The following is a 15,380-nucleotide window of genomic DNA, read 5'->3' as shown; positions in this document are numbered from 1 at the left end:
TGCTGAGACTGGTAAAGGGGCCTAGGGAGACCTTTGTACCAGACTTTGTCATTTGTGGAGATGGTTGCCATCTGCTGTATGACTCTGGGCACGCCACAGTATCTCTCTGGTCATTTGCTCTGCTTCTCCTCCATTAGGGGCCAGGATCATTTGCAGACTAGTGAGAGGAAGAACCACTATTAGGGGAGGATAGCAGGCTAGGAGGACAAATCTCTGGATTTGGTCCTACATCTGTCTATACGTCTGGTATAATCCAGAGCAGGCTGTTTCCTCTGCTGTTCAGAGGTTGCCAGCGGAAGACAGCCTTCAAGGCCAAGAGCTCTAGCTTCTCATCAGGTGGACTCATACTCGACTTGGGGACAGTCTGAGTGGGAAGGAGTCGGGAGGCAAGACTTGGCTGGGCCAGGGCATCTGCACCAGGCTCTGCAGGCCATAGTGAGACTAGTTGGAGAAACAGTGCCCCCTGCTGAGTGGAAGATTCATGGCCTGAGATTGACAGGATGCTCAACATTGCCTGCCTACCCTCTCCTGTCATTCCCCATCCTCAGTGCTCTGGATCCAGGCAGGACCAGGGTCTTTGTGACTGCCCAGATGTTTATACTGCCCCCCAGGGAAGCCCTTAAGAGAGCTTGTGGCTTCATACTTCAATGCTACCCCTCTGGGATCCCCATTCCTGCCCTAGCTCACAGCATGGGGTGGGAGGCAGAGGGCAGGTGGGCATGATGAAGCCTGGTACTCCAATCGCTGTTTCAGCATCTGGGGCAGGTTAGACCTTTGAGTCTCAGAGCACTCTGGGAAGGCAAAGGGACTGCATGCTTCAAGGGCACAAACTTGTCCCCAAAACATCTCACATGGGCAGAACTCAACTAGTGGCTGCTTCCACACTTGGGGACTTCCGCCCACTTGATATAACTCAGTGCTGCCTTGGGCCTGGACACTGACACAGCACCAAGCCCATGAAAGGCGAACCACATGTCTTTTATTTTTAAGTTTGTATTGGGCTTATGTATGTATTTGTGGGGAGGCGGTGCATGTACCACAGTGCCTGCATGTGGAGTTCAAAGGGCAGTCTCAGTCTCGTGGGAGTCACTTCTTACCTACCAGATCGATTTCTGGGAATCGATCTCAGGCGGTCCAGCTTAATGACAAGTGCCTTGACTTACCTGCCTCACCATCTTGCTGGCCTAGCACTTACATGTTAACAAAACTTCCGGAGCACAAAAGGCTTGATGCTCAAGTTTCCCCTTATGTCTTCTGGCTCACCTAGGAAATGGTCTCAGAGGTCCACAAAACATGTCACATTACCTTACCCTGCTGCCTCCACCCCCACCAAGGAAGAGAAGCCACAGGAGGCAGAAGTGTGCTTCTACATTCAGTTTATACAGTTCTATACAATATACAGAAAACTTTATATACAGATATATTCATAGAATAAGCTATATTAATTTGTCTCTTCTTTTTACAGCGATATTAGTGTGGATCTTTCATACATTAGGTACAAAAAGGTCATGGGAGAATGGCACGTGGAGTGCAGAGGGTTCATGGGGGCCTGGCTGTTCGCTACTAGTTGCATATGGAAGTCACCCAGATCCCTGGGAGGAGAGGCCAGCGCACGGCTGGGAGAGCTTGTGCTGCGGGTCTGGGGACAGTGTGGGGTCAATCTGAATGGGGTGAAGGGGGTGGCTCAGACCCCCCCAGATGTGGCATGGAGTGAAGGGAACGTGCATCAGGCCCACCCTTCTAGGGTCAGGCAGGGAGGGGACGGGGAAGGGTGGGCTGGCCCTTCGTGTCTAGGGCTGAGTCCAAGCCTGCCCCAGCCCCAAGCCTGTAACACAGTATGGCTGCAGCCTTGGGGGTGGGGGGTATGTCCCTGATGGCTCAGTCCTGGGCGTAGGGGCACACCCTAGAGGGACCCCCCCAGACCTGCCCTGACAAAGGAAAAGAGTTGAAGGCCAGATTCGCAACTCTTCTTGTGCCGGCTGGGGTACTTACTGGGTTACTTCTGCGATTTAAGATTTGAGTTCTAAGAACCAGTGATTTTTATCTTTACTTCTGTGCTAGGCTGAGGCACTGCCTCAGCAGGGGGCAGGGTGACCAGGAGTTTGTTGAGGGTGGGGGAGTTACAGAGTAAGGGGGAGGCCCAGCTCCCAGGTCTCTGTCTTCATCTGTTAGGGTGGATAGCTAGCTATCCAGGCCACCCCAGCTGTGGGGGTTAGAGTGGGGACTCAGGCCCAGATATAGGGGATCACAAGGTGGTCAGGGAAACCTAGGCAGCCTGGAGAGGCTGGGAGTGGGGCTAGAGTGGAAGGGACCATGCTTCCGAGGAGACAGGGGCACAAGGGTGGACAGTTGCTCGCCTGCACACCTCAGGGACTGGCCTGGCCCAAGGCTTCACTTCACAGGTTATATATATTCTTGGCAGGTTAGGAGGAGCAGGAGGCAGGCAACGTGCAGAAGGCGGGCAGCCCTCTGCAGCCCCTTTCCTCAGGAGTGGTGCACATTCATGCACATGCACACACATACCTGACACTACCATGCACAACCTCCCCCCTCCCTCCAGCCTGGGGAAAGGGCTGGGTTCCTACCTCCTGAATTGCTTCTCCAAAGCATAGGAAAACCTAAGAAGGCCTCAGGCTAACCTGGGACAGCCCCTGAGTCCCGGGCCCCTCCCCTTGGTAGTGGGCAGGGATTTCCAGCCAGGTCCCAGAATCCTCTACTCTTGGCCCTCTTCCTATGGGCAGGACACAGTGGGAGCTGGAGCCCAGACCCAGAAAGGAGTCAGGCAGCCAGGAGAGCAAGTGGGCAGAGGCATGTTTGGTTTCAGACCCCAGGGCCCAGAGCTGCCTAGGCATGGTGGGGTGACAGAAGGGGTCAGGCAGGACACCAAGGAGACAGGGCTTTGGATGCCTTCTTTCTTCCCAGGGCCCTGACTCTGCAGCCAGGGGTGATGTCACAAAAGTGTCCACCACCCTTTGAATGGCCAGAGTCCTGGGGTAGAAGGTGAGCCAGGAAGCCAGGGAGTGGCAGGTAGGCAGGCAGGCCCAGTGGCCAGGACCTATGAAGATAAGGGGCACCAGGCAAAGAAGGGGCATCCCTGACCCCACCTCCCTTCCGGGCCCCTCTGGTCCTCAGTCTGTCCCACTCAGAGGGGACAACTAAACACATGATTGGGAGTTGGAGCTTATGAGCCCAGGATACAACCTGAGCCAAGCCCAGCAGATTCTGTAAACATATACAGCACTGCGGGCCACCTTGGTGGGGTTCACCCCAGGGGGCTGGCCAGCAGGCACCAGATCTGGGGAGAGTGGCCAGGGCAAGGTGCCAACTTGAACTACATGTGAGAATATGTGTGGGGGGAGGGGCTGCTTTCTACTGAGGCTCTGGGAGACTAGCTGGAGGGCAGTGACAGGACGCTAGCTTGCCTAGTGCCATTCCCAGAACAGAGACACCATGCAGCCCACACAGAAGAGTTAGGCTGAGGGCTGAGGAGTGACCACCCAACCTGAAATCTCCTCGCTGTTACCAAAGCCACCCCTGCTTTCCCCAGACACCTTGGTTCTGGGGGGTCCTAGGCTGAGGTAGGGATGCGGACCCCCTGCTCAGCAGCAATGCTCCAGGGCCCGAGACCATTTGGCCTCTGGGAGCCTCTCCCCAAAGCTACAGGGCCCTGAGTGGCCGTTAGGTACCCACAGGACCTTGAGTTCTGGTTAGGGAGGAGCTGGCGGCCACTGCCCAGTGCTAGCGTGCTGAGATGACCAGGTCATCCTGCTTGGTAGGGCTGGCCCCGTGGCCTGTTGGGGTGGAAGTCCGGATCTTGTCTGTGGCCAGACACTCCTGGCTGCTGAGGCCCGTGGGTGTCAGGTCCATGAGCTCGCCTGAGGAGCTGAGCGGGAAGGAGGGTGAGAGCGAGATGCCAGAGGAGGGTTCAGCAGATCCTGCAAAGAGCCTGGGGGGCTTGGGTACCAGATTCGGCTCAAATTGAGCCCGAAGCAAGATTTCCTGTTGGCTGGGGGACTTGGGGCCCTCAGTGTAGTCACTAGTGGGGCTCTCAGGCACCATCATGCAGTAGAGGTCCTGGAAGGAACTGCTCTTGCTGTCCAGGTTGAAGAGGCTGTCAATGAACTCGGCGAATTCTAGCACCTGAGGGCTGGGTGAGTCCCCCAGGCGCCCATTGTGCAGTGCCAGCTCTCCCCGTGGGGTCACCCCACCACCCTCACTGCCACCTGCTGCCTCCTCCTCTTCATTGGTTGCACTTGGTGGTCGCTCAGGAGTCACACCCCCGCTGCCTAGAGCTGCCTCCAGGGGTTGGGTGTCCTGTGAGTGCTTGGACAGACTATCGGCTGCCAGCAGCTCTGTGCGTGAGCTGAGGGACGGGTTCTCCTCTGGAATGGCCGGGTCGATGTAGAACAGGTGGCCCTCATCACGCTCCAGGACTGCATGGAGGCTGGGTGAGCCTCTGATGCTGCGGAAGCCTGAGGAGCGACGTGAGTCAAAGCTGTACAGGGATTCAGTGTCCGAGAGGCTCTCCATGGTGGCCAGCGGTGCCCGCCGGGACTGCAGCTCCGCTGCCAGTCGTTCCTGGGTGGACAGCAACAGCAGCTCTACAGGGTCTTGTCGGGCTGCTGATGCCGCAGCCACAGGGGACAGCAGCCGCCCCTCAGAGAAGCCCTCCAGACTCATCTCAGACTGAGACTTGCTCCTACAGAGAACAAGTGTAAGAGAAGGGTAAGAGTCAAACAGAAGATGAGGCTCCCCTGCTCCCCAGGCTAGAGGGACGAGGGGACAAGGACAGAACTGCTGAATAGTTCGGGGCAGGGAATCCTGACTTGAAAACTAACTCAGCGTTTGAAAACTAACTAGCTTAGTGCTGTAAAAAGCACTGGTGGCTCTTCCAGAGGACTTGAGTTTCATTCCCAGCACTGACACGGTGGCTTTTAACCTTCTGTAACTCCAGTTCCAGGAGAGCCAACACCCACTTCTGATGTCCAAGGGCACCAGGCATGTAAAAAGCACAGCATACATGCAGGCGAAACACCCGCACACATGAACAATAAATAAAAATAGATAAAAATAAGGGCTGGAGATATGGCCCAGAGGTTCCAACTGCCTCCTGCTCAGTCGTGGGTACCTGAGTTCAGATCCTACCATCCGCATCAGGCTGCTCACAACCCCCAGGAACTCTAGCGCTAGGGGATTCGGTGCCCTCTTCTGGTCTCTGTGGGCTCACTTGTGTGTGTGCATAGAGTATACACACACACACACACACACACACACACACACAGAGAGAGAGAGAGAGAGAGAGAGAGAGAGAGAGAGAGATACTCACATAGACACACACATACGGATAAATAAAAATAAATCTAAAATAAAATGAAGTAAGTCCAACTCATAAGCTAAGATATAAACAAAAGACAGAAGCTAGGTGGGCAGATATGGGGGTCCTTAAAAAGCTTAAAAGCACACGAAGAGCACTGAAATCCCCAGAGGACCTGGGACCCTACACATCCATACCTATCATAGCACTAACAAGAGACTGAAGCAGCAAGAGATTGGATGCTCTGGCTCAGCCAAGAGGCTGCAGTGAATGGGAGACAGGGAAGGACAGAGAGACAGGGAAAGAAAAAGAACAGGGAGAAGGGAGGAGGGATTCTGCCACCAACTCTCAGGCCATCCCTTCCTCATCCCAGGGTTCCCCCACATCTCCCACATGGCCCAAGCTGGACAGTAGCAGCAACAAATCCCTTGATTTGTTGGGAAGGAAGAGGGGTGGGGAAATGGGTGGTTGCCTCATGAACAATGGTCAGGGATGGACACTGGGCTCTTCATGGAGATGTAGCCACCACAGGAAACAAGGAGAACTGTGGGGGTTCCCTACCAAGCAGTGATGCCACCACCCTCACCACCACTTCTCAGCAGCGGGACCTGGGAGTCAGGGTCCCAGCTAGGTAGGACATCCTTCCCCTGGAAGAGCCTCCACTCTAGAACATGTGATGATATGTGTGTGTACATCTGTGAGTGCACGTGTGTGCCTTGCTACCTGTGTGCAGCTGGACCACATGTATCTGAGCGCTGTGGGTCTGGTGCAGAATCAGACATTGCATTTACATGTCTACCTGTCTGCATGTTCCCATAGCCATGTGTGTTCTGCCTGCCTCGGTGTGTGTCCTGCATGGAGTATTCTCTATACTTACCAGTAAAGCTTGTCATAAACTCTAATATATATGCACAGTTGTGTAAACACCTGAGTATGCATCTGTTGGATTGAAGTGGAAATGGGAAAATTGGTGTTTGGGTCTCTGTGTGCTTTGAAACCTCCTATCCTACCTGGGAATTCCCGAGACACTGATGGCAAGGTGAGAGACAGCTGCAGCAGAGTGAGGTCCTGAGCAGAGATTGGCTCAGGAGTACACGGACACAGCTTTGGGAATATGCATGGGCCCAAGAGACACAGTGAACACAAGCACGTACACATACACAACTATGCAGACTGAGCCCACACTCCCTTGGGGTGGATGGGATGCACGACGTACCTGACGCTGCTGTTGCGATGCTCTGTGGCAGGCAGTTCCAGGGCCAGGCCGGTGGGCAGAGGGGGCCCCGTGGGCAGCGGCTGTTGCTGGAAGATGATCTCAGGAGTGAGGTCAACCTCCGTGGGGCTCACCATGACCTTTGCAGCAGAGAGCAGCGCTGTCTTTCCCTTGTTGTAGTTCTCCAGCACCTGGGAACAGGATACAGGGATCTGGTGGTAGAGAGGGTGGCCATCCCAGCCCTGTGGCTTCCCAGACCAAACAGTCTGATGGTTCAGTGGTTCCCCTTGCCACCTCATGGAAGGTCAGGCACTTGCCATGTGATGCTTGTCTTTAGAGAAGGCAAGATGGAGCACTCTTCTCTTCAGTCCTTCAGGGGCCCATGAAGGTAGACACTGTCCCCACTTGACTATATATCTGGTAATGGCCAGCTGGCCTTTAAGGCCTCTCAATTTGGTCTTTCTCAGAGAATTTCTCAGGAATCTTCTAAATACCTCACCCCTACCATGAGGCACTGTGGCGCATGGAAAGAGCCAAGAGTGTGGAGTGGAAAGACTCTTACTACCCAGGCCGAGCTGGGGACAGTGGCTGGGCTGGCCAGCATTCGAGTCTCCGGCCCCACCTTTCAGAAGGGGTCCAGGGACTCAGTCTATGGGTGCCCTCTGGCCCTGCCTGCACTCACCTTATTGAGTCCCTCCATGACCACGTAGGGCAGGTGCTCATGCAGCATGGCCGGTGAGATGATCACCTCGTTAAAGGCTTTGTTGTCGCCCCAGATGGCAAAGTATGTGGGCTCCTCCTGCTCACAGCAGCTGGACATGGTAAGGAAGAAAAGGGCTCAGGAGGCTCAGCTCTGCGCTTGCTCATGGATCTACAGGCCCCACCCCCACGCCTCGGCTACTCTAGGCAGCAGGTGTGTGTTCCCAGGTTGGCTACTTTGCCTGCAGTCTACAAAAGGTGGACCTGCAGTCTCAGCTACAGTCCCTACAAGGCCTCCCAGCTGCTTTTGGTCTAGGCTACCTCTGCTGTCCCTGGGCAGGGCTCAGCTCAGCTTTCTGTTAGGAGGGACAGCCTGTGTTAAGGAAAAGAGCCCAGGACCCAAGACTCTGAGAGGATGAAGCCAGAGAGGTCTATCTACGAGCACACTGTCCTTGTTCCTGCCTTGGTCCCCTTCTTGGCCACATGTGTCTGCCCATTAACCTAGGGACACTGAGGTTTGAGCTGGCTCAGAGCCAGGTGGCAGTAACAGGTCATCTACTCCCAGATGCACCAAGGGTAGGGCTTGCTGCAGCCTTGAGAGACACCAGTGAAGGGCTGACAGTGGGTGCAAGTCAGAGGTGGGACAGGACTCATTTTGACCCAGCTGGACCTGCCAGGCCTGGCTGCCTCGGGGTCAGGCCCCTGCCTCTGGATCTTAAGAATCCCTGGGCTGGCTGGGCAGTGGTGGCACACGCCTTTAAGCACTTAGGAGGCAGAGGCAGGAGAATTTCTGAGTTCGAGGCCAGCCTGGTCTACAGAGTGAATTCCAGGACAGCCAGGGCTATATAGAGAAACCCTGTCTCAAAAAAAAAAAAAAAAAAAAAAAAAAAGAATCCCTGGGCCTGGCCCTGTGCAGGGCAGACACTGCTTCCAAGGACTAGGCTCCTTTGGGGAAACACAAAATCATAAATTCCTCCTGGAGACAGCTGTGGACCACTTAGTCTTTGGTTCCCTCTCCATGGCTAGAAGCTGGGGGACCTCTCTATGGGGGTGTGGGTCCTGGACTGTTGTCTCTATCTCTGCCCAGGTGAGAGTGGCTAACTGAGCAGAGGCCGGTCCAGCTCTCAGCAGCCCCTTCCCTGAAGCCACACCTACAGGAGTGGCCAGACCTTCGTCAGCACCTACCAGCACTGTTCAGCAGGGTGGTTATGGACCACGTGGATGATGCGGCCAGGTGGGTAGAGTGGGGTGCTAGCAGAAAGGGCGATGGTCAAATCACTGGGGTGCGTCCAGAGTCGCGTGCTGGCCAGAGTGGTCACCTCCACCTGATCCTCAGGAAGCTCCGACTTGGGGATACACTTTGTGGCCCCCACGATGATCCGCCACTGTATGGGGCCATGGAGAGGGGGACAGAGCTGAGCAGCTCTGGCTAGATGGGTAGGATCGGGGGGAGCTTGCAAAGAAAGGCTCAACAGATGTGAGGAGAGGGTGGGGGTGGGGACAGTGGGGTGGAGACAGCTGGCGGTGGGGACAGTGGCTGGAGCATTAAAGGTATGTGCCCACCTGAGGAGGTAATGGCTGAGGTGTACAGTGGCCAGATGGCCACTAAGATGCCAAACAGGTGTCACAGAATTGTTGCATTTCAGAGCTGTCAAGGGCTAAGAAGACTAGCCAAGCCCTCATCTAGTGGGTAGGAGACATACCTGGTGAGGGGAGGGATCTGCTCTAGGTCACTGTGCAAGGCAGAGGTGGGGCAGGCCTTAGTATGACCCAGCTGGACCTTCTGGGTGACATGCCTGGCCTAGCCCTGTGAGAACTAAACACCGCTTCCAAGGACTAGGTTTTCAGGGAGACAGGCTCATAAAGTTACGCTGACCCAGGGTCACCTGCCACCTGACCCAGGGTCCTTCCCACCAAGGCTAGGAAGACTGCACATAAGCAGCAGGAGGAGGGGACGAGCCGCCTGGGGTGTGGGGAGATAGCTCATGGAGCACCCACTGACTGAGAGGGCCTCCGACAGTTGTCCTACTCCTGGAGGCTTGGCCACAAAACTCTGTCCCACCTCACCCCACCTGCCTGGCAGGGAAGTTCTCTGCATAGAAAGGGCTCCCCGGGATTTTGCAGGACCTGGTATGTGTCAGAACAAGCTGGCTCTCTCCTGGGGCCAGCAGAATAGCAGAGCAAACTGAGCCAAACCCTCCGCATGGAGCAGCAGCCCTCCTCAAGTCTGAGCAGCTTCTAGTTCTTTCCCTGCCTGCTCAAAGCACCATGCTTCAGGGATTGCCTTTCCCACACCAGCTATGTGTGGGAGAAGCACTGAGTTCCAGTTTTGACACCATGACAGCTCAGTTTGTAAGCAAAGTTCCTTCCACACTGGGCCTCAGTCTCCTCACAATGGGAAGAACTGGATGGGTTGAGCTTGGATACCGAGGGTCTGATAGCCCGAATCATCCATAACAGCTGTGGCCTCCTGCCCTTTGTCCCTGGGACCAGTGGGGAACAAGAGAGACAGCCAGGACTCCCCAGTGGTTAGGGAGCCAGTGGGAGCTCACTTTGGGCTTGGTGCTTCGCTGCAGGACGTCCAGAAGCTGCCGACGGAAGCCTTCCAGCTGGGAAAGGCCAATCCTGTGGAAGGGGATGAGCATCAGGGAGGACCAGTCACGGACTAGGAGGGGAAGAGGAGAGGGGGCAGAGGGAGCACCTGGACTCCAGGGACAAGATGACAAGTCCACCTGGGCCATGATGTAGAGGAAGCGTGCAGGTCAGGAGGCCACTCAGGAGGGTGCGGTACCTGCACTCTCTCTGCCTTCTCATCACAGGGCCACTAAGAATGGGAAGGAGGCTCTACCATTCTTAGGAAGAGGGTGAGGGGGCTGAGTGAGATGTGAGTTCTGAGGAGTGGGGTGAGGCCCTGCTGAGAGACCACAGCAAGAGAGATGGACTTACCTGGGAACAAGGTCCTTGCCCAGAACCACAGCAGTCACAAACTCTTTGGAGTACTCCATGGCATCCTCACTACGAGAGAGGTCAAGGGAAGGGCTCAAGCCCAGCATGCCCCGGGAGGAGCGGCCCAGCTCTGCGCGCCCGGCTCTGCACCTGGCTCTCGGGTTTCCAGGGAGCTCACAGTGCCAGGTTGTGCTTCAGCTTCCGCCCTTCTGCTTGTGTTTTTCAAGGCTTTGGAGGGGGATCCGCACGGCATGTTAAAAGCCCCCATCCAACTACCACAGTGCTGTCCTATGCATTCCCCAGAATTCTGTATCAGAAGCTGGGCTGCCCAGTAGTCCAACCACCAGCTCCCAGTCCTGGCCAGCCCAAGTCAGCCCTTGGCTCTCAAGGGTCCTGGTTGCTCCAGCCAGCTCTGAGGCCCCACGCTGCTTACCTTAGCAGGCCTCCTGGCGGGGAGTAGGCAAAGCACTTGAGGGTCGGGTACTGGGGCCGCAGGAGGAAGGAGAGGATGGCAGCTGTGCCTGCTCCCAAGGAGTGGCCTACCACAATCAGGCCATAGTGTTTGGTTCCACGGCCCTGGGGAACCAAGAGATGCCTGAGAGCCCTCCCTCAGTTTCCCAGAGGACACTGGGAGGATGAGAGGTCTTCTCAGAGTCCTGGGAGCATGTAGTCCAACATGGATGCTAGGTCTGAGAGAGAGTCAAGCTAAGTCCTCACAGAGCAAAGGCATAGTGAGACCGTTTTCACAAACTCCTACTTATCCGCTAAAGCCTTGCTCAGAAATTCCTCCTCCAGGAAGCCCTCTCTGAATTTTCAGAAACAGCTCTCTCTGTCCTAGGCACTGGCCTCACCCTTTGACCTCTCTGAAGATTACAGTTATAAGAATTTGGTTATCTGTCCTTATTCCTCCATTCTAACCACCAGTGTGAGACCTGGGAATGGGGAGCTGGCAGCACCCTACGGATTTACCAATATAGGGAGTAGTGGCTGGGCTGGCTCAGGCTGCCGCCCAGCTCAGGGGCAGCCTTCTCCCTGCTTGTAGCGGTTTTTGTCACTAGTCTGTAAAATGTCTTGCAACAAGTGGTCCTCACCACAAGGCTGACAGAGTACATATTTGGTAATTGGGGTGCAGAGTCTGGAGAAAGGATACTTGGGGAAGGTGGCCTGGGAGGTAGGGTGGGCAGGGAATCCAGCTAGAAGGAGCTAGGGATGTGGGAGGGAGGACAGCAGCCAGTGTCCGGGAGGGGTGGGGTGGCGTGGGAAACTCACCAGGTCTCTCCCGAAGGCTTGGGACAGGACCATCTCCTGCTCCAGCTTCTTCTTGATGTACTCGGCTGAGAGGACCATGCCCTGGGTAGGGTAGGAGGAACAGAGGGGCTCTTAGGAAGCCTCAGGGACCAGAATGGCCAGTAATCTCAGCCAGTGCCCCTTCCATCCCTCAGCACATCGGCCCTGAGGGCTGGTGGGTACTTCTTTGGCTCCGTTTTCAGCTGCATTTTCCAAAATGAGAAAATGGAGGTTCAGAGGGATGTCTGCCTGATACAAACAGGAGTGACATCTCCCCTGCTGCCTGCCCAGATGCTTCTGGGACGCTCCCCAGGCCTTCGTGGGCAGGCAGACTAAACCACACCCTTCTGACTGGTCTCTGACAAGGTAAGATCCCCGCTAACTGCGGGCACCAGAGTGCTGTGAGGGATGGGAGCAAAGGGCAGGGAACCTCAGGGTAAGGTTGATACCTTGTGGCCCAACCAGGTGCCTCGGTGTCCCTCCACAGGGAGGCGCTCAGCATCGCCTGTCAGGTCAGTCAGGGCATCCTTGGGAAAAGAAAAAGGCAGGTAAGGGGTGTCTGAGGAGAACAGGCATGGGCAGCAAGTACCGGGGTCTGAGGAGTAGACGCACGGACAGCTTACCTTGGGGGAGAGGGTTCCCCGGATACTGATCACCACTTTCTTCTTGTCATGATCCACAGCTACGTAGAAGGGAGTTTCATAGACCTAGGAGTACCAGCTCATGAGCCTAAGTGACCCCAGAATGAGACCAGACTATGGTGATGAAACTCCCCATGGGCCACAGGGTCCCTAACACCTGTCGAAGCCAGGGCTCCCGGAGGTCACTGAGGATTCTTTGGTACCTGGCCCTTCCACTCCACTCTGCCAAGGGCAGACCTGTGCTCAGTCCAAATGGCTCACCGCCTCTCCCCAGGGCCTCCAGTCTCTCCCAGTCCCTTAAGGCTCAGCCTGGAGGCCCTAATACTGAATGAGATTAGCATCTATTTCTCCACTTAGTCTGAGGCAGTGTGAATCTCAGGCACCAAAATGGAGGAGGCCTCTGGACTATACACTGGAGATGACATGGAAACCACAGCTAGCTCCGCTGGCCTAAGGAATGTCTTTGGTGGCCTCATCCCCAGTGGCCTCCAAAGGACCTCGGGCCTGACCCTCACCGCATCATGACAGGAGGTGTAGACAATGTCTACAGCAGTCATGTTCTCATCCAGGAAGTGACGGCGGATGGCGATTGCATTGCAGCCACAACAGTTGTCTTCCTCAATGGTGACCCCAGGGGCGAATCGGGGTCGTGCAGGGCAGAGACAGCACCTGGAATGGGGTGGCAGAAATCTCAGGGCAGGCCAGCACCAGTGGGGTGATTTTTTTTCCTTTCCATCCTCTCTGGAAGTGGCTCTGTGTGGGGCTTCAGCCCCACCCTGTCTGTCTCCCTTAATCACCCTTGTGAAGCCCTGGTGACCTTTGAGTGGTCAAACCATGAACCAGTTCATCACGGTCTCCTAAGACATGGCGCTACCTGGACCAGGGATACCCCCTCTTGGCTGCAGACCTCACTGCTCCTTTCTTCCCAGGCTAAGCCTTCTCTCCGGCGTGCCCTTCATCTCCAAGGTCCTGAGTCTAGCCCCGACCTCCCTCCCATCTACCAGTCTACTCCATGCATTTTCTGTAAGTTCACTAAAGACAGCAGTAGCCCCACTGCAGACCTCCGAAGGCACCTTGCGGGACTCCTACATGACATCCCCCATTAGCTGTACTGATGGTCTCCGGAACCCCAGCCTGCTCTCTGACTGTCATACCAGCTCCTCCCAGTCACATTTAAGACCAAACCTGCCCACTGTCCTTCCCTGTCCTCGTTGTCTGCAGACTGACCTCTCCCTTGTCCACCCTCGCCCCCACACTACCAACTCAGCAGCACGTGGAGGGACCCTGTGAAGGCACATCGAGCCACTATCATGTTTCCTACACAGGGCGAGGTCTGCTCTGTGCTAGTCACAGATGTTTCCCCAATCACCAAGCCTGTCAGGCATACAGGACACGCCCCAGGGTAGATGAGCCAGGGCTGATCTCCACTGGGGATGGAGGTGGGAATGGATTGGAGAAAAATAAACATCTGCTTCTCAGGCCACCAGAGGGAGCCAGCACCCAACAGATTGGGTACCCGGAGTCGGGGCGGGGGGGGGGGGGGGGGGGGCAAGTATGGCCAGGCTGCAGGCTGTCTTGAAGTGACATTCAGTGAGAAGTGTTTGTCTTCTCAGAGCAGGGCCTGTGGGACTGTGGCTCCTCAACAGGGAGAGGCCTCATTGAGAAACCCCAGAATCAAGCCGAGACTTGAGCTTGCCTGAACTTTGGATCAGGGACTGCCCCATACATAAGATGGACACACAGGACACTTATCCCAGAGCTGTTCCTGGAGAAGCCACCATCAGGTCAAGTGGTGGCAGGCTTGGCTCAAGGTCAGAGCTTCAAGTCTTCAGGGAGTTCCCCTCTTCCCTCAGCTGAGCAGAAGGCTCAAATAAGGTAGGGAAGCAACAGGACTTGGGTTCAAATTTTTCCTGCTATGTCACGTTCTGATTCCATAACCATGGTCCAGATAAGCCTTGGTGTCCTCCTGTTAGAGTCAGCACTGACTGCTGCTTCCCAAAGCTACTAGACCCTGGCCTGTCCCCTATGCCACACCCCTTGTCCTGCTCCACTCTCCACACAAAATAGGCCCTTACAAAGTGTGATGTGTCACCCGCTGTGGCAGACAACCAAAGTTCAGGATCTGAGAGTCTATGGAAGTGACCAGCACCAGGCAGACAGCAGATGCTAAGGACAATGCCCAAGTATCCCCATACTTTGTGGCTTTGTACCCACCCCACCCTAGGTTCATTCTTCTAAGAGTCCCGGATCTGACTGTGCCCCACAAAAGCTGAGGACTCTGTCTTCTGCCATTTCAGTACTGGTTCATGCAGGTGCTGATATTCCTTCCCACTGTCCCCAAGGCACTCAGAGTCCCATAGCCAGTGGCTCTGTGATTTGGAACTATTCTATGGGCTGACAGCAACTGCTAGAGCCAGGGAAATGGGCCCCTGAGAAGTGGAGAGGGCCCAGCTAAGCACAGGCCTAGGGCTCTCAGGATGGCAGGGGAAGTGACAAGCATGTGCACTTGGCAGAGAGGGGAGGAGCACACAGTGACCTGGTCCTCTCTGATCAGCTGGGGATAGTGAGAACAAGGTCCCAAGAGCCACCAGCTTTCTCAAAGTAGAGGCCTATGGAGCAGGCATGGATGCTGTCACCTCTGGGAGGAGGCATGGAGGACAGAGGCACTGGCCCACTAGGTCAGCTTTTCTGGAACAGGAGCCCAGGGAACTGTCCTGCTTCTGCCTGTCATGGACTGAGGACGGAGACACCGTAGAAGGACTGGGTCCTTCCAAAGCCCTTCTCTGGCCCACTTAAAAGCACAGAGCTCCACCTCTCTTCCACAGGAGCAGGGCTGAGGGCAGAGCCAGCTACAGGTCAGATCTGCGTCTAGGCCTTTTTTTCTCTACTCAGAACTTTGTACTAAAGTGCCTTCTTGATGCATTTCTAGAGAACTCCAGGGAGTGGGCCTACTTCCCAAGAAAATTCATTCTTCTAAACAGGCAGCGCATAGCAGAGCAGCCAAGAGAAGGGAGATGTGGGTAGAAGGGAATATCCGCAGGGGGCAGAGGAGGGCCCAAAGAAGAGAAGAAAACTAGCAAAAACAAATGTATCAACATCCCATTTCACAGATGTAGAAAGTGAGGCTCACAGAAGTGCACTGACTTGCCCAAGGCAGCAACTGAAAGTCTGCCTGTACAATTCCACTTCAGGGAGGCCACAGGAGGAAGCCAGTGGCCCCGGGACAGTAGGGAAGAGAGGAGGTAGGGTCAGAACAGCAGTTTCTAAGCTCCAGGGAAGG

General features: G+C 55.4%; 1 protein-coding gene across 1 annotated transcript in view; it reads right to left on the bottom strand.

The window, feature by feature from the left end:
- Positions 1 to 1,369: 1,369 nt before the first annotated feature.
- The window catches only part of Dagla (diacylglycerol lipase alpha), a 58,920-nt gene continuing 44,909 nt past the window's right edge, over positions 1,370 to 15,380 (bottom strand). Inside the window, exons 10-20 of the mRNA XM_052190165.1 lie at positions 12,616 to 12,769; positions 12,083 to 12,166; positions 11,909 to 11,986; positions 11,442 to 11,522; positions 10,606 to 10,748; positions 10,173 to 10,241; positions 9,779 to 9,851; positions 8,412 to 8,611; positions 7,210 to 7,339; positions 6,531 to 6,718; positions 1,370 to 4,699 (exon numbers count right to left, since the gene is read on the bottom strand). Coding sequence (XP_052046125.1) covers positions 3,739 to 4,699; positions 6,531 to 6,718; positions 7,210 to 7,339; positions 8,412 to 8,611; positions 9,779 to 9,851; positions 10,173 to 10,241; positions 10,606 to 10,748; positions 11,442 to 11,522; positions 11,909 to 11,986; positions 12,083 to 12,166; positions 12,616 to 12,769 — 2,161 coding nt within the window. The 3' untranslated portion in view covers positions 1,370 to 3,738. The remainder of the gene's footprint in view (positions 4,700 to 6,530; positions 6,719 to 7,209; positions 7,340 to 8,411; positions 8,612 to 9,778; positions 9,852 to 10,172; positions 10,242 to 10,605; positions 10,749 to 11,441; positions 11,523 to 11,908; positions 11,987 to 12,082; positions 12,167 to 12,615; positions 12,770 to 15,380) is intronic.

This window comes from Apodemus sylvaticus, chromosome 1, assembly GCF_947179515.1.
Source record: "Apodemus sylvaticus chromosome 1, mApoSyl1.1, whole genome shotgun sequence".
Classification (NCBI taxonomy): Eukaryota; Metazoa; Chordata; class Mammalia; order Rodentia; family Muridae; genus Apodemus; species Apodemus sylvaticus.
This window is presented reverse-complemented; position numbering and strand designations above follow the sequence as displayed.